We start from the raw sequence: 20,596 nt of genomic DNA, 5'->3' as shown, positions 1-20,596 counted from the left end.
GCAAGTATTGAGACCATTTCTTGGGAAGAATAAGTACAAGGTGTTATTTAATGTTGGAATTATTATTATTATTTCGTGATTTAATTTTGCTGAAGTTGCAATGTTGCAATTTTAATAATATCTTTTAAAAATATTTTTTCCATCCTCTATTATGGAAAGTTTTGTTTTTCCATGTTTTTCGGCCCTCACTAAATTTTATCACATGGCCGATCCACTTCATTTCTCATGAAAGTTTTTAAATTGTTATTTATTTCTTTACTAGGTTACGTGCCCACGGGGTTTATTTTATCCCTGCATTCACAAAGAAAACATTTTATTATTTATAAATTTAAAAAAAGTACAAAGTAAAATATGGAAGAAGGATACGGAGATAACGAATAGTATTCAATAAAAAGTCCATAAAACAATTCAAAATAGGAGCAGAGCAAACATGGACCTCCAAAACATCAGAGGTAGGATCATATGTCATGGAGGAGTAAGTTTCCCCTGCTGACCGGTCACACCCGCCGTGTGCTCCTTGTATAGCTGCAGATCTGTAGCTCTCCGAAAAAAAAATATATTCAATTTGATAGACCGGAGAGCTACAGTGCCACCCATTGAAAAAACTGTATATTTATTGCGCTCGGTTCTTGATTAATTCTTCAAAATTCTTACCTCAGTTGAAAATAAGGAAAGATTTCAAAACATTTCTTTATCTTCTATCAAGTACTCTCGTAGTTGACATCCGAACGAAGCATATTGGACCGAATTATCTTTGAAACCAAATTGGCAGTATAAATAAGTGAAATGTTCGATGATTACAATATCAGGGTCAGGAGGACTATTATCAACAATTATGAGGAATGTTTGGTTGTGGAAACAGCGAAAGAATATGTTAGGAACACACGGTTAGTAATATTTTGAGATTACAGTTTTAAAAACATGGAGAAATAAATCGAGAACCGAGCGCACTTTTTTGTGCGCAAAAAATATACAGTTTTTTTCAATGGGTGGCACTGTAGCTCTCTGGTCTATCAATATATTTTTTTTCGGAGAGCTACAGATCTGCAGCTACTCCTTGTAATGACAGGGAAACAGCGGAAAAATCGTCGTCAATTCAGTGTATAGACAATGGACTAACAACGAGTATGAAAAACGTCAGTCAGCATTTGACTCAATGATAAATTGTATTTGCTGACAAGGTCATTGAACTTACGAAATGATGACTTTAAACGAGACCGCTGATATTTGTTTCATCAACTTGCTTGTCAATAATTTACCTCGTTTTAGAAATTGTCCATACATAGAGCATGCTATTGCGGAACAAATCAACTGAGACATATACACTCCGCATGCAGGTGATGAAGGTATATTACTGCATAAGTAAGGGAAGTTGACGATATAAAGGTTACAGTCATCACGTTTATCATATAGCTTGGATTTTAGATTACCAATAACGTCTTTTTCAAGTAAAATATCCAAGTATGAGGCAGATGTGTCAGACTCTGTGGTATCTCTATCTCAAGCTCACCAGGATATATCGTATCGACGTAGGAATGGAAATTACCATTGTTAAATGACAATACGTCGTCGATATATCTAAATGTTGAGTCATCAGAAGGAAAACGACAGAGGATTGCTATTTAAGGTAATAAAGTCATAAAATGGGGAAATTTGACTGTGCTACCAAAAGGGCCCTTTCAATGAAGAACTTCACATGAAAGTTAAATGTGAGTACGTACGTGCAGCCCCCTCCCTCTTCCGATACTATTTTTGTGAGTGAATATTACGTTTTCACGGTCCGTCTATTAAATGAGGTTGTATTATGTTTTTTTTGTTCGAACCTCTCAAATGGTGCTTTTTATTGAACTCACTTAAGTTTGTGTCGTCTCCTCCTCACCTACCGCGCATTTGAAAGCATTTTATAGCATTTGTCTATACCCATCATTGCGTCTTTGCTGCTATTGATTACTTTGAGTCTGTTACAAAATGCATGTTTTCTTTGTTGCTTTGCATATTTTTTTTTAAAATCACATACAAGATTAAAGTTATTTGCGCTTGCTTTTATATTTATGTATTTTTGGTAGAATATATGTATCGCTGTAATCATTTTAATACATATATATCAATGTTTCGAATAGCAAATCATTTCACAAGTACTCTGAAGTTGACATAAAAAATGCTTGAGTTTCTGATTGACAATATCTATGTAGTTTTTGGCGATCTATGATACATGTGATGATTTTAACTTTACAATCGTCAGCATGCCTTATTTATGCAGCAATATACCTTCATAATCTGCATACAGAGTTTATATATCTCAGTTGATTCGATACGCAAGAGCATGCTGTACGTATGAACAGTTTCTAAAACGTGGTAAATTATTGACAAACAAGTTGATGAAACAAGTATTTCTGCGGTCTCGTTTAAAGTCATCATTTCTTAAGTTCTATATAATGACCTTGTCAGCAAATACAATTTATCACTGTGTCAAATGCTGTCTTACATTTTTCATACTAATTGTTAGTTTTTTATTCACTGAATTGACGACAGATTTTTCCGTTATTTCCCGATCATGACAAGAAGCATACGGTGGGTGTAACCGGTCAGCAGGGGATGCTCACTCCTCCATGTCACCTGATCCCACCTCTGATGTTATGGAGGTCCGTATTTGCTCTGCTCCTATTTTGTATTGTTTTATGGACTTTTGATCTTGAATACCGTTTGTTATCTCCATTTCATTCCTTATATTAAAACAGATTCTTCATCAATTAAAATGGGAATGTTCTATTACAAACATAGAATATAGTCTTTTTAATGAAAACCGGGGTATTAAGCTTAAAACTAAATGGTACAAACTTTAGGTCGCTCGACATGGGAGAGCCAGACAAAGTACCTTTATGTTATGTTATCGAATGATAACAATTTAATAATGAATGGTTTAACAATATTGCTTTACAACATATAAGCATGCAAATGTATTTATACTCAGTATACGATTTAATTGTTTGATTTTTTTTGTATTGTAGTGACTTGCATCTTTTCTAAAACGTAAGTGATTTCAAGAACAATTAACAAATCTCTAAGTGGAGCAAGGTGATCAAACACTAAAGCTGGGATGAACAATTGTTCTTGCTGTGGTTCTGTATGGTTTGAAATAACAAATAGTAGTCACCTTTAAAATTGCATGTCATTCTATTATCTCCCAAGTGACATAGCGTAATTAGCATGTATATCAACTAATTTGTTTTTCTTTCATGTTTTGATAGATGCACATCAATATTTTACCATAAAACGGTTGCAGGAATATTTGATTTTCCTAAATATTAAGTTTCCTTTTCAAACAGATTTCAAGAGTAACTGCATGTGCAGTTTACAAATAATCATGGAGTAAGCTTATTTGCACCAAGTGTTTGGTAATTCGATAATTGTTATAAAGGAAATGTACATTTATGTTGCTCTATCCATATTCCTAAGCGGTTTTCTCAGCATGAAAATAGGGATATTTCTGGTTTCTATTGTGTTTTCTCTGTTTTTACCTGGCCATATTGTCTACGGAGGAATTTCGGTTGCATTTACCCCTAACAAAAGACTGTCTGGATTTTTAATGGAAAAAATATCTCCCATTGGAAAAAAGATGTGCGTTAAAGAGTGTGCCAAAAGGGTGTCTTGTGCCTCGCTTAATTTTCATAGAGGTCGGTTAGAATGTGAGTTGTCCTTCAAAGATGGATCAACAAACCCAACAAATCTGACATCTGATAAAGAATATGTCTATATTGAAAGGAAAGAAATACCACAGGTACATGTACTACATTTTTCAAATTTTTTTATTTATCTAGTACACATAGCGTTTTAGAATGATTGTCTTTATTTTAATACAGTCAATATAATGGAATTCTAATATAAAAATATGATAATTTGTTTAAGGATATCCGATCCTCAGCCATGAAGGATAACTCCAAAAATTGATATTTGATTTTAAATGCATCAAAATGAAGCTTGAAATTTTTTTTTCATGCAACAATTTTCATTTTATTCATCTTTATAAGATTCAAGGGTTTTGGAAGTCTTAGATAAGGTTTTATAAAAGTTGACATTTGTATTCTATAAAAGGGAAAAAAAATTAATATAGTTTTAGAGAAACAAGATTTTCTTGAATCCAGCCTTAGATACCAATGCTCATTAGCAAGATATGAAATAAAAAGTGATTTTCAGTGTCTTTTAATGATAGCAAAAGCCTTTTACACTATGTATTATAGAATACATAACCGAAATAGAAGACAAAAAATACCAAATAAGTATAAAAATCATGACAATTTTTCTGAATGGCTACCTATCGTTTTTTAACCTAAAATATATTTGTTGATCAATTTGCAATTAGAAAATGCATTTCTGATATTCCAATTTGCTTTTTCTGCAAAAATATTGTTGATTTGAAAATTTTCCTATATAACATGATTAACTTTAATCTTCAATTTTAAAGAAATACTGTGGATAAAGTTACATAACTTTGTGGATTCAGAGATACTTTTATGAGTATTTTTGATTACTTAACTGCTAATTTTATAAGCCTGAGGATCGGACTACCTTAAAGTTTATAATTATGTTATAGGTGCAATGAGTTGCAAATTGAAAAATTAAGATACTGTGAATAATCAATTTACAAAATAATGTCCCCATGCACTCCAAATGAGTACAAATGTATAATGGCAAAGTACTTGTTTAGCTATGGGAAACCCTAACTATGTGTCAAATCAAAAGTTTTAAAGTGGCATGGACACAGTTCCATGCAGCTTAAATTTCTCAAAGGTATTTTTCAATTTTTAATGTTTACAAATGATTTCTAATGATTATCAAAATTTTGAATTTCAGTTGTCGAGATACAAGACAAATTTAGAATTCCAAACCTTTGTTATATAAACAAGGTCCATGGCATGTTTTTATTTAAATAGGTTTAATACACTAATATATGCTCATTCAAAGCAGAATTTTCAATAAAGAAAATTTTAAATACCACAGTGTGTTAAACAGTTTCTAGTTTCCTGAGCACAAGCCTTGTTTACATTATTAAGAATTTTAAGTTCTGTATCTGCTTAGTAAATCGGCAAATGATGTTCTAATTTTTGCTAATCATTTTAATTCCCTAAATTTTATTCAGTGGTATAACAAAAGTAGTTGGGTACCCAAAATATAAAATGAATGTCAATATCCATGTTTTGCTATGGGAAACCCGAAGTATGTGTCTGATGAGGTTGGAAAATAAAAAAACAATGCACAATGGGACCATGTAAAAAAGACTGTTTGAAAGCTGCATTAAATTTCATTCGGTGGTAAAGGAGGAGTGGAGGATTTGAGATGTGCAGACCCAAACGTCACAGACGACAGGACGGACCGAGGGACGGCTATCTCAACACTATTTATCCCTATTTTTTCAAACGTGGGTTAAGAATATGTCACTTTTCAATATTAAATTCGAAAAATAAATCGTTTTGACGAACTAGTACCCCCTAAACTCAAAATGATCCGTGAGCATGGATAGTGCAATCAATGCATTGAAGCATATGCGGAACAAAACATGGTTGTCCAGGATTTTTATTTGTCTGTATCTCGTGTCGTATTTTCATTCAAGTGTTTCAAAAATTAATTTCATGCAATCTTTCTTTACGAACACTTTCGTATTTTATTGATTGTATGTGTCAAGATTATAATTATGTTGTTGTTGTTGAAAAAAAATCTATCTTTTTTTTAATTTATAGGTGTATATTGAGACATGTGATGCATCTTGTTCACCCCTAGGAAGTTGTATTCAGACAGCTACGGGACCTAAATGTATCCAATCAGGTTCCTATTTTTTTTTACGTTTTATATCAAATAAGATTTATAATTTTTTTTATACATGTAACACTAAATAACGGAAAACACAAAGATGGGAGATATTCTTTTTATTATAATTGAATGATTTTTTTCTTTATCCAGTACTAATTATTTTACATATTGATTTTGAGTGTGGGTTTTAAAGGGAAATCTCTAAAGTGGGTAGGCTGGGTGGCGATGGTTTAAAATAAGATGTGGTAAGGCCAGGAATTAATTATTTTTCAATGCAATATTGATTTTGATTTACATGATGACGTTGGGTCAAGTCTTCACACATAATCGTTGTACGAAGTATGAACTTCCAATGTTTGTATACAAATAAGTTAGAGTAGACTAGACCTGTCCTGACTTTTACGCTTTTTATGAATTTATTGGAATGATCTTGCATTAAGGTCATGACACACCCTCAGATGTATGAGCTTCCGTGATTCTCCATCATAAAGTTGTAGTCTGGTCAAGATTACACGGACAGACGAACAGACAGCTACATACTCCATCTTTGTATTCGGTAAAGGGGGGTATAATAAAAACCTAATACCAGATACTAATCAATCTTTTACCTATATGAACAAGATCAAATCTTAATTGAAATGCTGACAATTTTTTTTAGTTTTTCTAATATAAAAACAGTTGTTCTATACTCCGTGCATTAATCTTTGAATGATATATAGCTGATTAAACATGAAAATACACTGATTTTTAGAAAGACCATGTCAATAAAATAAATTAACAAAATTCATATCTAAGTGATCTATTTCAGACTGCCCATCAAATCATCCAGATGCAAACACTACTTCAGTCAAGGTCACATCCACTAAGGTCGGTACTGTTCTTACCTTGACCTGTACATCTTATCCCTCCATAAACCTGACCTCAACCTGCAGAAGCAACGGAACTTGGTCATCATCCTCATCTTCGTGCAAGACACCAGGTTTTTCATTCTCAATTTCATAATTTTTTCATCCAATAAAATAGGTAAATGATTGCTGTTTCAGGTAACTGTATACTGTAAACCCATTGTTTTTCGCGTGTAAGAAATATTCGCGACCTACTTTAAGTCACGAAATAAAGAATATTAATCGCCGCGACAAATTTATTTTGCTTTGTTTTTGTAAAAAATGTTTCCTTATTCGCGAAAATTATTCGCCGCAAGATTAGTTTATTGTTGTGAATGAATTAAAAATTTGGCTTTCGTAAAAACACTCTTCGAGAATTGATAAATAACATTTATTTTCAATTCTTAAGACTGCCCTGACCTTCATCCCGACGCGACCTTAACTTCGGTCATGGTCACAGCCACAAAGGTCGGAACTATCCTTACCTACACCTGTAACTCTGACCCCTCAATAACCTTGACCTCTACCTGTAGGAGTAATGGGACCTGGTCATCGCCAGCCTATGTATGTGGACAACAGTCTAACCCGCCAGGTATTTTAGTTCTGTACATTCATTCTGAGATGATATATGGAAAAAATAACGAACAGTTATCAAAATACAAATTAGGAGCAGAGCAAACACGGACCTCTAAAACATCAGAGGTGCATGGGATCAGGCGCCTAAAAGGAGTAAGCATTCCTACTCATTGACAAAACATTAGCAAATGATCATACATTTCAGTTATTTCCACTCTCTCTTTCAGACTGCTTTAATATCACGAATTCCTGTTGGTACAAGTACAACTTTACCCATGGCAATGAATTTAATGGATGTGCAGGTGGTCCAAGATATGTCAAAGAAACGGGATATACATCTGCTCCACTGGTAGGGGTGGTTTTGTGTTCTCCTACAAGGTAAAAAAAAGTCATTTTTGCCATTTCATTTACGTATATGTAAAGGAAATTAATGATTAACGCTTTAGGGTACCCATCTCTTATCCGCAACTCCTCTTATACCACTGAGTGAAATTTAATGAAACTTTAAAAGAATCTTTATTACATATTGCCATTGTGCACCTTCTATTTTACTTTTTGATCCGACACATATTTTGGGTTTCCCGGCCACAGCAAAACATGGACTTTGTCATCAGTTATAACCATATGGGAAGCGGGGGGTATCATTTAGTGAGCTCATTGCTCACAGTACCTCTAGTTTTCAATACGTTTTTTATATAAGAACATCAAAAATTGTAATATAGGCCATTCAGGTAATTACCCGTATGGAATATATAAGAAATATTACCCTGTGGTATCTTGTCCAAATGCCTGGTAAGGTACCCTAATTTTTTGTATGGAAACTTGTTTAAGTACCTAGACTTCAATGACAAATTCTTGGGAAAAATTATATATTTTTGAGGAACGTGTCGTCTGACCTTAATTTAAAAAAAATAATCATATACATGTGTATATATAGTAATGAATACAACACAATCCACTGCATACTGGAGCAACATGAAACAAGTGAAAATCTTTATAAGCATCAGTCGTGATGTTATATTGATTAAGTGGTTAACCATTTTGGCACATTTTATGGGTTAGGTTTAAAACTGTCAATTCTGCGAGAGAAAAAACAAATCTCAAAACAATGGTCCCCGAGAACAATTCTCTCTTTCACGAAATGGTCAGTTCTTAAGTCTTTCCTGTTTCACAAAAACATCTAATATTGACATGAATGAAGACTGCACCGGATATGTAAATTGATTGAAACATACAGTGTATCTGAAAAAAAGTTATCGCAACCCTTCCTGATTGTTTTTTTTTTTTTTTTTTTTTTTGTGGAATACAGGTTTTCAGTCTTTAAACGAGTTGTCAAATATATTGTTGGTTCACTTGCATTTCAGATATAAATTATTCCTTGGTGAAAACTTAACAACGACATTTTACAACATTGGAGACGGGAGCGGATCAGGACAGGATCACTGTGAACTTGTCGGTGGATCCCAAAGTACTGCTATAATACCAGGAGATTATCCCCAGTCTCCAGCTGTCACAGGTACAGTGGCTGGAACGTTATTGTTGACAACTTACACGAACGATCACGTTACACGAACGATTCCGCACGATTAACGCACGATTGAACCTGTTACACGAACGATCTTTCACGTTCACGATTCTACACGTTACACGATCTTGCACGATTGTTGACGCAAACGCACGTTTCTTCACTCAAAATAGTTCAAAATATTTAGGAATTAATATATTCAAAACGAAATAAAGCTTAATACTTATTTAAGATTTCAAAAAATTATTAATATTATTTCATAAACTTTGAAAAAAAATGGAAAATGATATTTTTTGTAACTAAATATTTGCAAGACTAAATATTTCAGATTAAAAGTAATTATTTCTAAGGTAATTCTCTGATCAAAGAAAACGGATTTTGTTCGTTCTATTAGACTGTGTACATGTATGTGGGTCGTATAATTTGATTGAATTAAATATAATGATATGAAGAAAGGGGGATACGATTCAACAAAAATGGCAGCATTGAATGACTTAAATAATAATTATAAATTTTATCTTTATGTTTCCATTTATTCAATGTCTGATAAACTTTCTAATTATTCAACTTTTTTATTTGCAGAAATTTAAAATAAATGAGTTACAAATAAATTCAAGAGATAAACACAGATAATCAAAACTCCAGAAAATCATGCCGTGTGCATGTATATTTGTCGATTAACTACATGTAGCTATGTAAGCATTGAGAAATTTTTATTTCTTTGAAAAAAAAAATCATTTTCAATGAATTGATTTCAAGATTATCTAGACCACAATAGAAAGTAAATAATAATTAAATCAGATTTTTCAGAAAGGCGTAAGAGATCTAAGTACGGTTTAACACAATATTGATCGCGCTATTCGACGAGAATTGAATATTGTACGACTTACTTTATTGCTTGTTTACGAGCGATAACTAGTTCGTTCTGCATTCTATTATCTTAATTGTTCATTTTCATTTAATTTTGATTTTATTTAATCAATTAAGAAAAACCAACAAGGGAAATGCTTATTTTAGAAATAACATTCCGATAAAAACTTACAAAACGAAATTTACACGATTCTAAACGCACGATCTCGCACGATTAAAAACGCACACGATTGAGTCTGATACACGAACGATCTTTCACGTTAAACGAACGATCACTCACGATACACGAACGATTCTACACGTTTTGTTTGTCAACAATAACGTTCCAGCCACTGTATATATCATCTCTCTCTCTCTCTCTCTCTCTCTCTCTCTCTCTCTCTCTCTCTCTCTCTCTCTATATATATATATATATATATATATAATCCAATAAAAAGTCTCAATGGTCGGAATTAGATACTTAAAATAAAGAAGAAAAACACGAAAAAAAATTTTTGTAAAGCTTCTGAAGATAGAATGAAAGGCCTAAAGCTTCACTGAAGTTTTTCGTGTTTTTAATGTTTTATTTTATTTTATATATATATATATATATATATATATATATATATATATATATATATATATATATATATATATATATATATATATATATATATCCTAATCCCTTAATTCCTGTACAACATTAATCCATTTACAGGTTACTATCGAAAGTATGAGGGAGCGGAATTTCAATTTGGAAAGATTGGCGCAGCGCAGTCATCCTACTGGCTCAACTCCTATCTGGAATGCGGCATATCAATTCCGGGAACGGGCACCTTACCGTAAACAGGAAATTTTGTACCCACAAGATTTTAGTTTTCTTTTTCCACCAGATTACATGTATATATAAAGAGTAGACTTAATTTTACTTTTTTTTAATTTACGTATATTATATACACTTATGTACTTCACAAAACTTCTTAAAACTTCTAAGTGTTCACTTTAATAAATGTATTTATTTAAAAAGTACATGGTATGAAATTTTCAAACTATTATAACCGATGTGTCTCCTTTATAATTGTCGAAAGCAAATCAAATATCACCGATAAAAAGCAAAGTCCCGTGACGAAACTTTAAACAATAAATCGGTACTTTGCGGCACGTGCTTTAAGTAAAACAAAAAACGCAAAACATTGGTAAAATGACCATTTAGGAAGGAGGGAGAGCCGTTGGAATGTTGGTGTTTTTATCATCCTAGTGACAAGTTATACTCAATTAATTTTATTTTAATGTTCATCTGTCCTTGATATAACGTTTAAAAATTAACAACCAGTCTCAAAAATCATATAAACACAGTTTCCTATAGCTTGTACGTCATTTTCATCGATAATTTGCAACAATTTGAAAGCTTTAGATAAATTTTAATCAAACCGGAAGTGATTGGGATCTTCGTCGAAGGACAAGGTTTTGCGTCACAACCAGGTTAAAATATTGTTACATGGCCCTGAACCAATTAAGAAACAGATTTAAATCAGTCAGTACAATGGCAAGAAAATGGCAACAAAGTGGTGCTCATGATAGTCCAATATCATCTCAGACACTCTGAATCCTCCTTAAAGAGGAACACCTACGTGTCAAACGACCAAGGAGGTTTTAGTGTAGACCAACGGGTATTTGACGAGATATAAAATTTTCGCAACATCAGACTGAAATATGCATTATTAATTATGAATTTAAGAAACTAGCTATTGTATGCATTTGTTCTTTATAACTTAAAAATGTCAGGTGAACGCTTAGAAGTTTGGTTCAGTGTACAGTCTGGAAACGTGCCATAGCATACACAAATAACATAAAGAAATTAAAATATAATTGACTTTTTCACAATCCACTAGTAGTTGCATAAGGAACAATGAAATCATGCACATAAGATTTGATATTTTATAAAAGGTGTTTGTTTTTACTTACTTTGTACTCATTTTTTGTGAAAATAAATTTCCTCAGTCATCAATTACGATGTATAGTTTATTCCGTTTCACTTGATGATTCGTGGTTTTCATTCCAGATTATTACAGATCTAGAGAATGGAACAATGCCCAAGTGGTATTCTGAATTCTTTTAAACTCTAGAAATGCAAATATAAGGTTGAATTATTCCCCCTTCCCTTTTGATAAAGATGTAAAATGAATATGTAGTAAAAAGTCTGAAAACTGGCAAATACCCTTGGATAGGATTTTTTTAACCTCATGCAGTTAACACTGAAGTTCCTTCATCTAAGGCTCAAGTTGGGTTAAATTATTTTCTGATCGTTTGATTTTGAAACCACTTGGAAGCTTTCAGAAATGGTTTGGAGCAAATTCTTCCTATCAACATTAATTTGTGGCCACAAAATCTAGGTATATAGAATTATATTATACCTGCATTAACAAAGGCAGCATTTTATCATTTACGTAAACAAAGCAAGGTGTGGAAATTAAAAGAAAAGAAAGAAAATTGACAGTGCAAGCCAGAAGAGGGGTTTTCATCTATCAATAAAGAACATACTAAAAATCGTGAATGCTACATTCTTTGTGTGAATACATGTATTGCGCCTTATAAGCAAATGCGTATCAACTGAAATTGGATTTGGATGGGAAAGTTTTTGTTTGAACCACTCAGATGATGTTTTTTTTATGAACTCACTAAAGTTTATGTTGTCTCCTCCACACCTAACCCCGTGCCTCCTTCTCTGCATATAACATAATGAGCTACAAACGTTAGACAGAAAGCATTTAATAGCATCTAAATACCTATCCTTAACATTGCGTCCTAGCTAGTATTAATTACTTCAATTTCGTTATAAAATGAAATAAAAATGTTTGTTTTTTTCGCTTTGTGGCAACGCACTTTGAAAAAATTATGCACTTTGAAAAAAATTTTCAAAGTGCGTTAAAATTGGGACAAAATCAACGCACTTTGAAATTTTTTTCAAAATGCGTTAAATTTGGGACACACTCAACGCACTATGAAATTTTTTCCAAAGTGCGTTAAGAGTAAACATCAACATTTTTTACCAAGGGGGAATTTAACGTACTTTGAAAAAAATATGTATGAAACAAAAGTTCTAGACTAAGATTTTAGTAACTGAGAGAATTAATTTGTAATAATTATATCTTTCGAAAAACTTTTTAATTTACATGTATTGATTTAACTTCATTGAGAACAAGGAGAAGACGAGTAGAAGATCTTTTAGCCCAACTATTTTTTACATAGCCGACGGTAGCAAATTGAACATGGACCCCCCCCCCCCCCAAAGGTACTAGTAAGCCCAAATTTTCAATGTCTATTATGTATATCTTTGTAAACATTTGTGTGTTACTAAGCCCCCTCCCGGTACCGATGCCTATGCTACACCCAAATATATGTATTTGCATAACTACCGTGACGTTGAAAACTTTCAATAAATAAATGCATGCAAACTGTAAAAAATTAAGTTCAATAATACATTTAAGAGAGAAGGAATTTTCAAAGTATGGAAAAATCAAAATCGCTCATTTTCACATCCTGAAGTGACCTTTACACCGAAAAGTTATCCAACAGGTTCAATTATTTATCATACCTATGATTTGCAAGAATATCGACCATATAATTCTTTTTTCAAAAATGCGTTAAGATGGTCGATATTAACGCACTTTGAAAAGAAATTTTATTTTTTCAAAGTGCGTAATTTTTCAAAGTGTGCGTTATAACAGCGCTTCCTCTTAAATTGTTAATCATACATTATAGCTATTTACGCTAGATGATCGGTCGTCATGGAAGACCCACACCTACCTTTAAGTTATACCATCATAAACAATTTAATAATGGATAGTTTCGTCTTTGACAATATTGTCTTTAAGGCAAAATAAAATTTAGCAAACGTATATACTGTTTATTTGTTTAATGTTATTTGTAATGCAATGACTAATATCCTTTCTAAAAGGTAAGTGATTAAATAATTAACACATCAAATATAAGCGGAGTAAGGTGATCAAGAACTGTGTCGTGATCTGGGATGAACAAATGTTCTGGTATGTGTTAAACGGACATGGACACATGTTCAGCTAAAAAATCAAATTCATTTTCCTTTTTTTATGTTTACGAATATCTAACTAAGGTATTTTTAATAATTATGTAAAATCTGAATTTCAGTTGTCGATCGAGATACGAGGCAGATTTAGAGCTCCAAACATTTGTCAAGTAAACAGGGTCTCTCGGTCATGTTTTAGTTTACGTAGGTTAAATATACTAATTTATGTTTGATCAAAGCCAATTTTTTCAATAAAGAAAATCATTCTAAATACGATTAGACAGTTTGCAATGATTTGCTGAATCTCCTTTTGTTTTAAATATGTATTTTCTCCATGTAAACAAAAACAAGGCACGAGCCGTATTTACCTTATGTAGAATTTTGAGTTCTTTATCTTTTTTTGTAAAGCAACAATTATTTTCAAATTTTTGCTGATGATTAGAATTGCCTTAATTAGTGATTGTAAATGTTAAAATTGGTTTGAAAAAAAAAATCAGTTGAAACTATGTCCTTATCCCTTTAATTCTGGTTCTTCTCATTTAAATAGTTGGACTTAATTAACAAATTAATTAATAATCAGCTTCGATATTTCTTGCAATCCTAATGTCACTCTATTTTCTCCCAAGTGACAAAAACATAAACATTCACATGTATATCAACTAATTTTTTTTCCTCTTTCATCTTTTGATAGATGCACGTCAATATTTTACCATAATATGATGGCATGAATATTTGATTTTCTAAACTGGAAGTTTACTGTTCAAACGATTTTGAAAAAGAACCTAATTAAGAAGTAACTTCATGTGAAATTTACATATAATCATGGAGTGAAGCTATTTGCACCAGCTGTGTAACACTTCGATATTTGTAATAAATGGTCGTGTACATGTATATTATGTAACTCTGTCCCAATTCCTAAAAGATTTCCTCTACATTTGTTGTTTCTCTAGTGTTTTTCCTTTTTTGTACGTGACCATATTGTCTACGGAGGGAACTCGATTGCATTTACCCCTAACAAAAGGCTGTCTGGATTTGTTATGGAAAAATATCCCCATCAAGATGTGCGTTAAAGAGCGTGCCAATTTTAAGGGTGTCTTGTGCTTTGCTTATAGGCCGGTTGGAATGTGAGTTGTCCTTCAAAGATGGTTTAACAAACTCGTCGAATCTGACTGCAAATAAAGAATATGTCTATACTGAAAGAAAAGAAAAATTAAAGGTACACATATTCTAAACTTTTTAGAAACTACACTGATGTACTTTTTTAGAAATTACAACACCTTTTTATCATTTTATTTGTAATTTGACTCTAGAACGCCCATGTCTTAATTTACTTGTAGGTTACGTAAGCCTACAATCGCTGCTGAAGGCCTAAGGTCAAATTTCATTCAGCCTCTATTCTTCAACAATAACAACCTATATTTCAATATATCCGAAATCATCGTAGGCGATTTATTTGACTAGTTAAAGTAACCAAAGTTGTCTTAAAAACAACAATTTAGTTATGAATTTAAAGAGATCAAATCTTGAAGTTCCATTGTGTTCCGAGAAACCTTTTCGCAGAAATACCCACTTGAGCTAAATTGGGAATAAATTGATTATATGTTGATTGTTGATCTCATTAAATTATACAAATATTGCTACTTTAAGGTCAATGTGATGATTCATTCTTAGTACCTGACCATAAATGGGACAGTCCAGTTTGACCTGGGGTAATCTGATATTACGATTAATATCATATTGCTTACTAATAATGAACTTCCAAAAGGGGAATTTTTAGTCTGCAAGAATAAAGGAATGTTATCAAAGCAATGTTTTAAGGAAATGTGAGTCAACATGCACGAACCACGTTTTTAGCATTTAAAAATACACAAATACTGGTCTACTTATGTTTTATTCTCAGGTACTTCAGAAACTGGATATTTACATTGTCTTTCAAACTATAAACTTAAAGAACTACCACCTATCGCGCCTCAAAAATACCCTTATTGTGTTACGTAACAAATGTTATTTGAAGAAATTGAACTTTTTGTTTATAGACATTAAACAGCCTGATAATTGATATAAACTTGTAACCGACATAAAAGGTGCTTATGTACTATACTTAACAAGGAATAGCATAAATATACTGTGCGGAGAAGGTAACATACAAAAATGGCGACTAGTGCTGTTTATATTATATTTTTTCTTATTTCATTCTCATATTATGTTAATGGAGGAACTTATGGCATATTTTCCCCCGATCTACGACTGTCCGGATTTGTCATGGAGAAAATTGTCCCAATCGGAATGGAGATGTGCATCAGGGAGTGTTCGAAAAGAGTTTCTTGTGCCTCGTTAAATTTTCAGAGAAGTCTTTTAGAATGTGAACTGTCCTATAGCGACGAATCAGAGAGTCCCTCTGATCTGACGTCGGATGTGAAATACATCTACGTCAGTCGAAGCAATATTCCAGGGGTATCAGTCTAGATTTTTTTTAAAAACATTTCCTTTCTTATTTTAAATTCTTTAAACGACCTTTTTGGATAGGATAACCTTCAAAAATTATAAATTTTATGAAAATTTAAATCAATTATCTGTATCGTCGAAAAATTAGTACCAGTACATGTACATTATCTTGAAAACACAGACATCAAATTTTATATGTTAAAAAATGCATGTCTATTTCAAAAGATATGAAAAGTTTGTTGTTACGTAAATATTTTGTTTTTAAAGTATTAAAATTGTTTAAAAAGAATGCTTTTACTTTATGGAATAATTTTAAAAACGGCTTATCTCGGGAAACACTTTTTTTTAGTTTAAATTTAAAAGAAAGGATTTGAAGTTAGCTGCAGTATTTATACATAAAGGAACCAAAGTTTTGATATGTTACAAACCTAAATACATGTACATTTCTTTTTATTTCTGTCCTTTAGGAATACTCTGGGTCTTGTAATGCATCGTGCTCACTTCAAGAAAGATGTATTCCCGCGGCTTCTGGTCCAAAGTGCGTCAAATCAGGTTTGAAATCAGCATCTGAAAAATTTACAGTTTTGTTTTTGTTATTAATACTAGTAAGTTTTCGTTATTTTAGAATTTTTAATAATTGATAATCGATCTAACGGTTTTCGTTTTCGGTAATTTAATTGTATACCACACTGAAAAGTTAATTTCCAAAAAAAGTTTACACATAAGTTAAGTTTATATTTCTTAAAAATATAATTTTCCAAAAAATAAGGGGTACTTTTTAAACGATTTCTTGTAAACGAAAATTTGAATAACATTATTATAATATCGAATCATTTAAAATAAAATGCTGATGGTAAAGCTAATATAAATTGATTAGTTTATTGTTGTGAATGAATTAAGAATTTGGCTTTCGTAAAAACACTCTTCGAAAATTGATAAATAACATTTATTATCAATTCTTAAGACTGCCCTGACCTTCATCCCGACGCGACCTTAACTTCGGTCATGGTCACAGCCACAAAGATCGGAACTGTCCTTACCTACACCTGTAACTCTGACCCCTCAATAACCTTGACCTCTACCTGTAGGAGTAATGGGACCTGGTCATCGCCAGCCTATGTATGTGGACAACAATCTAACCCGCCAGGTATTTTAGTTCTATACATTCATTCTGGGATGATATATGGAAATAACGAACAGTTATCAAAATACAAATTAGGAGCAGAGCAAACACGGACCTCTAAAACACCAGAGGTGCATGGGATTAGGAGCCTAAAAGGAGTAAAAGTAGTAAGCATCCCCACTCATTGACAAAACATTAGCAAATGATCATACACTTCAGTTATTTCCACTCTCTCTTTCAGACTGCTTTAACACCACGACTTCTTGTTGGTACAAGTACAACTTTACACATGACACTGCCTGGAATGGATGTCCGGGTGGTCCGAGGTATGTCAAGAAAACGCAATATGTGTCCGCACCGTTGGTCGGTGTAGTACTCTGCAATTCTACAAGGTAAGAAAAATTTCTTCTTGCCAGAGTGAATGTCAGTTGAAGGAGGATAAATTAAACGATATGTGTTTTATTCATACATTGACTTTTGTTTTGTGCTTTATTTTTTTTCTTCTTTGTGTCGTTTATATGTCATGCTGGGTGCATGGGTGAATAAGAATCAAAATCGAAACATATACAAATGTAAACTGCTATTAACCTAAAATAGAAAAATGAATTATGTATTTGTACCTTATCAACAGGTACAAGATATTTCTGGGTATGAATTTGACCGACACATTTTTGAATGTTGGTGATGGCAGCGGTCATGGAGCGGATCATTGTGAACTGGTAGGGGGACTAGAAGCGGATGCCGTCCTGCCCGGGGACTATATGAGTTCCCCCACACTAACCGGTATGTTTAGAAAGGGTGTGCATTACCACCCTACGTATAGAATTCTAAGGGATATCCCTAAGAAAGGATAATTTTGAAAAATCCGGGAAAATGTGTCAGAATTTTTTTCTTTAACTTTATTAATTGCATAGTCGCAAACCATGGCCAAAATGTACAATCCTCTCTCATTCTGGAGAGCTTGAGACGATATTTTGTTTTGTTATAATATACAAAGTAATAGAAGCACATTTGACCTTTAATGAATGTTGACCTTGAGCCTGGAGTTACTTTTGTAAAACTTTATCAAATTTTGACCTTGGTTAACTTTTGAAAGGTTGTGGTTAACTTTTGAAAGCTTGGTGCAAAGGCTTTCTGAATACATACTTTACATGTGTATCTTTTTAAAAGACCTTTCCTTGAGTACCAACAGTTTAAACCATTTGACCTTAACCTTTGAGTTTGACCTTCGTTTGAAAAACTTTAACATATACTATAACTACTTACGTAATCTTAGAATTTCCATCTTTATTTTTAATTAAAAATATATGATTTTTTTTCAGGTTATGCCCGCAGTGAAGTAGGGGAGGAGTTCTATATGGACATTTTATCTGGGGACACCGGATGGTGGACTGACTCCTGGTACGAGTGTGGCGTACAGATTCCCGGCCCCCAGGAACCGCGTGAGCACAGTTTAATTATAGTAAAACTGGGTTATAACAAAGTCAGTTGGACATATGAGATTACTTCGCTATATCCGTATATGGAATTTTTTTATTTATATACCTGGGGATCCAAGATAACTTCGCTGTATCCGTGAATTCGCAATATCCATGTTTGTACTAAACGAGTTTTACTGTATCTAGAAGTTCTTTTTAGTTTCTAAACATCACTTTCTTGCAAGGTGAAAAAAATCCTTTTTGGTACACTAGTGTTAATATCGATTTTTGGTAATTGAATTTTTTGCATGATAGCATGCATGTCGGCCACGCCCCCTTGTTGGTATGCTTACGAGGTGTCCGTGGATGAGTCTTTCAATGGATGTAGCGGGGGAAAAACAGTGGTCAAGAAAACAAACTTCACCTCGGCTCCGTATCTCGCTGTAGTCTTGTGTAACAGTACAAGGTATGAATCAAATTAAATTCAAATTCAGTTACCGGGTTCCATATCGATATTAAGTGTGTCCTTTAATTAGTTATTACTGTGTCCTTCCAATTACTTTTTTCACTATTAGGTAAAAGTAAATAATAGTTAAAAAGACACTTAAAGAGTTTTAATCAGAATCACACTGCAGAAATATGTGAGTACAATAAAAAGTTCAATGTATTCGGACATGTAGCGGGTGGCTTATGGACATCTCATTAAGTATTCGCATTGGTGACTTTGTCTATCCAGGTTATATTTAGCGGGCAAAATATTTTCTTTGCTTTCATTTTATGTTTTGTGGCAAAGCAGTTCCTGCTACAAGTTATAACTAGTGTGCATTTTAGATACAAGTTTTTCCTTGGTGCAAACTTAACGACAACCTTCTTAAACATTGGAGACGGGAGCGGATCTGGAGAAGATCAATGTGAACTTGTAGGCGGATCTGAAACTTCTGCAGTAGTAGCGGGAGACTACCCATCTTCTCCGGCAGTCACAGGTAAATACCTATAACATTACTAAATACCTATAACATTACAAAATACCTATAAAATTACAAAATACCTATAACATTACAAAATACCTATAACATTACAAAATACCGATAACATTACAAAATACCGATAACATTATTGTTTTTTCAGCTAAAGGTCCTTCTTCTCCTTAAATAAGTAATATTCGCATGTTTTAACATGTAGAATTTTCTTTGACTTGAGCTATATTAGACCGAAATATCTGATGTTTTCCAGTTTTTGTTTTACTTTATACGATGTTGATATTTTACGTTCATGTTTTCTTGGCTCGTAAAATATCCTGAAAACGTCAGATATTTCAAACTAGAGCTATACAACTACATGAGAGAGAGAGAGAGAGAGAGAGAGAGAGAGAGAGAGAGAGAGAGAGAGAGATTGTCTAGTTATCCTATTAACCGATAAATCCGGATTGTAGGTTACTATCGGAGGTACGTGGGGGAGGAGTTTACTGTTGGGAACATTGGTTACATGCAGTCGTCCTATCATTTCAACACTTACATGGAGTGCGGAGTGGCCATTCCAGGAACAGACCTCGTCGTCTTCTAGTTGGATTGTCTTAAATCATGAACACCGGCAAAATTTCTCTTCGATCTTTCATATTCATAGTTTGCTCAAGGGCAGTTGTTTTTTCTGTGATCAAATTTCATTGTTTGAAGTTTTACATATATAGTGACAATTAAATGAGGATTGTATATTAATATAAACCTTTTTAAAAATTCTCTCTTTAGGAAATAGTGTTTTGTCTACTTGAGAATTGGGAGATTTGGGATTTTAAAGGGTACATTGTACATCATACAAATTGAGCCACAAAGAGGATGAAAAGAACAGTCTTAAAAAACGACCCAAGCGCCAAAAGCAGGGGAGTTAGAGTATTCCCAATTATTCTCTATTTGCTAAAAGTCAATGGCT

General features: G+C 32.9%; 1 protein-coding gene across 1 annotated transcript; it reads left to right on the top strand.

Moving 5' to 3' along the window:
- Positions 1–3,469: 3,469 nt before the first annotated feature.
- LOC134247268 (uncharacterized) lies at positions 3,470–20,298 on the top strand. Its single transcript, XM_062729627.1, has 16 exons — positions 3,470–3,778; positions 5,736–5,820; positions 6,614–6,672; positions 7,158–7,281; positions 7,493–7,643; positions 8,630–8,781; positions 10,358–10,481; positions 15,835–16,138; positions 16,597–16,681; positions 17,094–17,276; positions 17,494–17,644; positions 17,884–18,035; positions 18,575–18,694; positions 18,986–19,136; positions 19,502–19,653; positions 20,103–20,298. Exons 1-16 carry the CDS (start codon positions 3,470–3,472, stop codon positions 20,231–20,233), a joined length of 2,433 nt encoding a protein of 810 aa, XP_062585611.1. The 3' UTR covers positions 20,234–20,298.
- Positions 20,299–20,596: the final 298 nt, after the last annotated feature.

The sequence above is a fragment of the Saccostrea cucullata genome, unplaced genomic scaffold, assembly GCF_032062105.1.
Source record: "Saccostrea cucullata isolate Sc308-1 unplaced genomic scaffold, CSIRO_AGI_Scuc_v1 ctg2084, whole genome shotgun sequence".
NCBI classification, from domain to species: Eukaryota; Metazoa; Mollusca; class Bivalvia; order Ostreida; family Ostreidae; genus Saccostrea; species Saccostrea cuccullata.
This window is presented reverse-complemented; position numbering and strand designations above follow the sequence as displayed.

Excerpts from the sequence above, each read along its gene's own strand:
- LOC134247268 (XM_062729627.1), top strand. The coding sequence starts at position 3,470 with ATGAAAATAGGGATATTTCTGGTTTCTATTGTGTTTTCTCTGTTTTTA. Across the intron at positions 7,644-8,629 it reads GTTTTGTGTTCTCCTACAAG|ATATAAATTATTCCTTGGTG; the intron begins GTAAAAAAAAGT and ends CTTGCATTTCAG. Across the intron at positions 8,782-10,357 it reads CCAGTCTCCAGCTGTCACAG|GTTACTATCGAAAGTATGAG; the intron begins GTACAGTGGCTG and ends ATCCATTTACAG.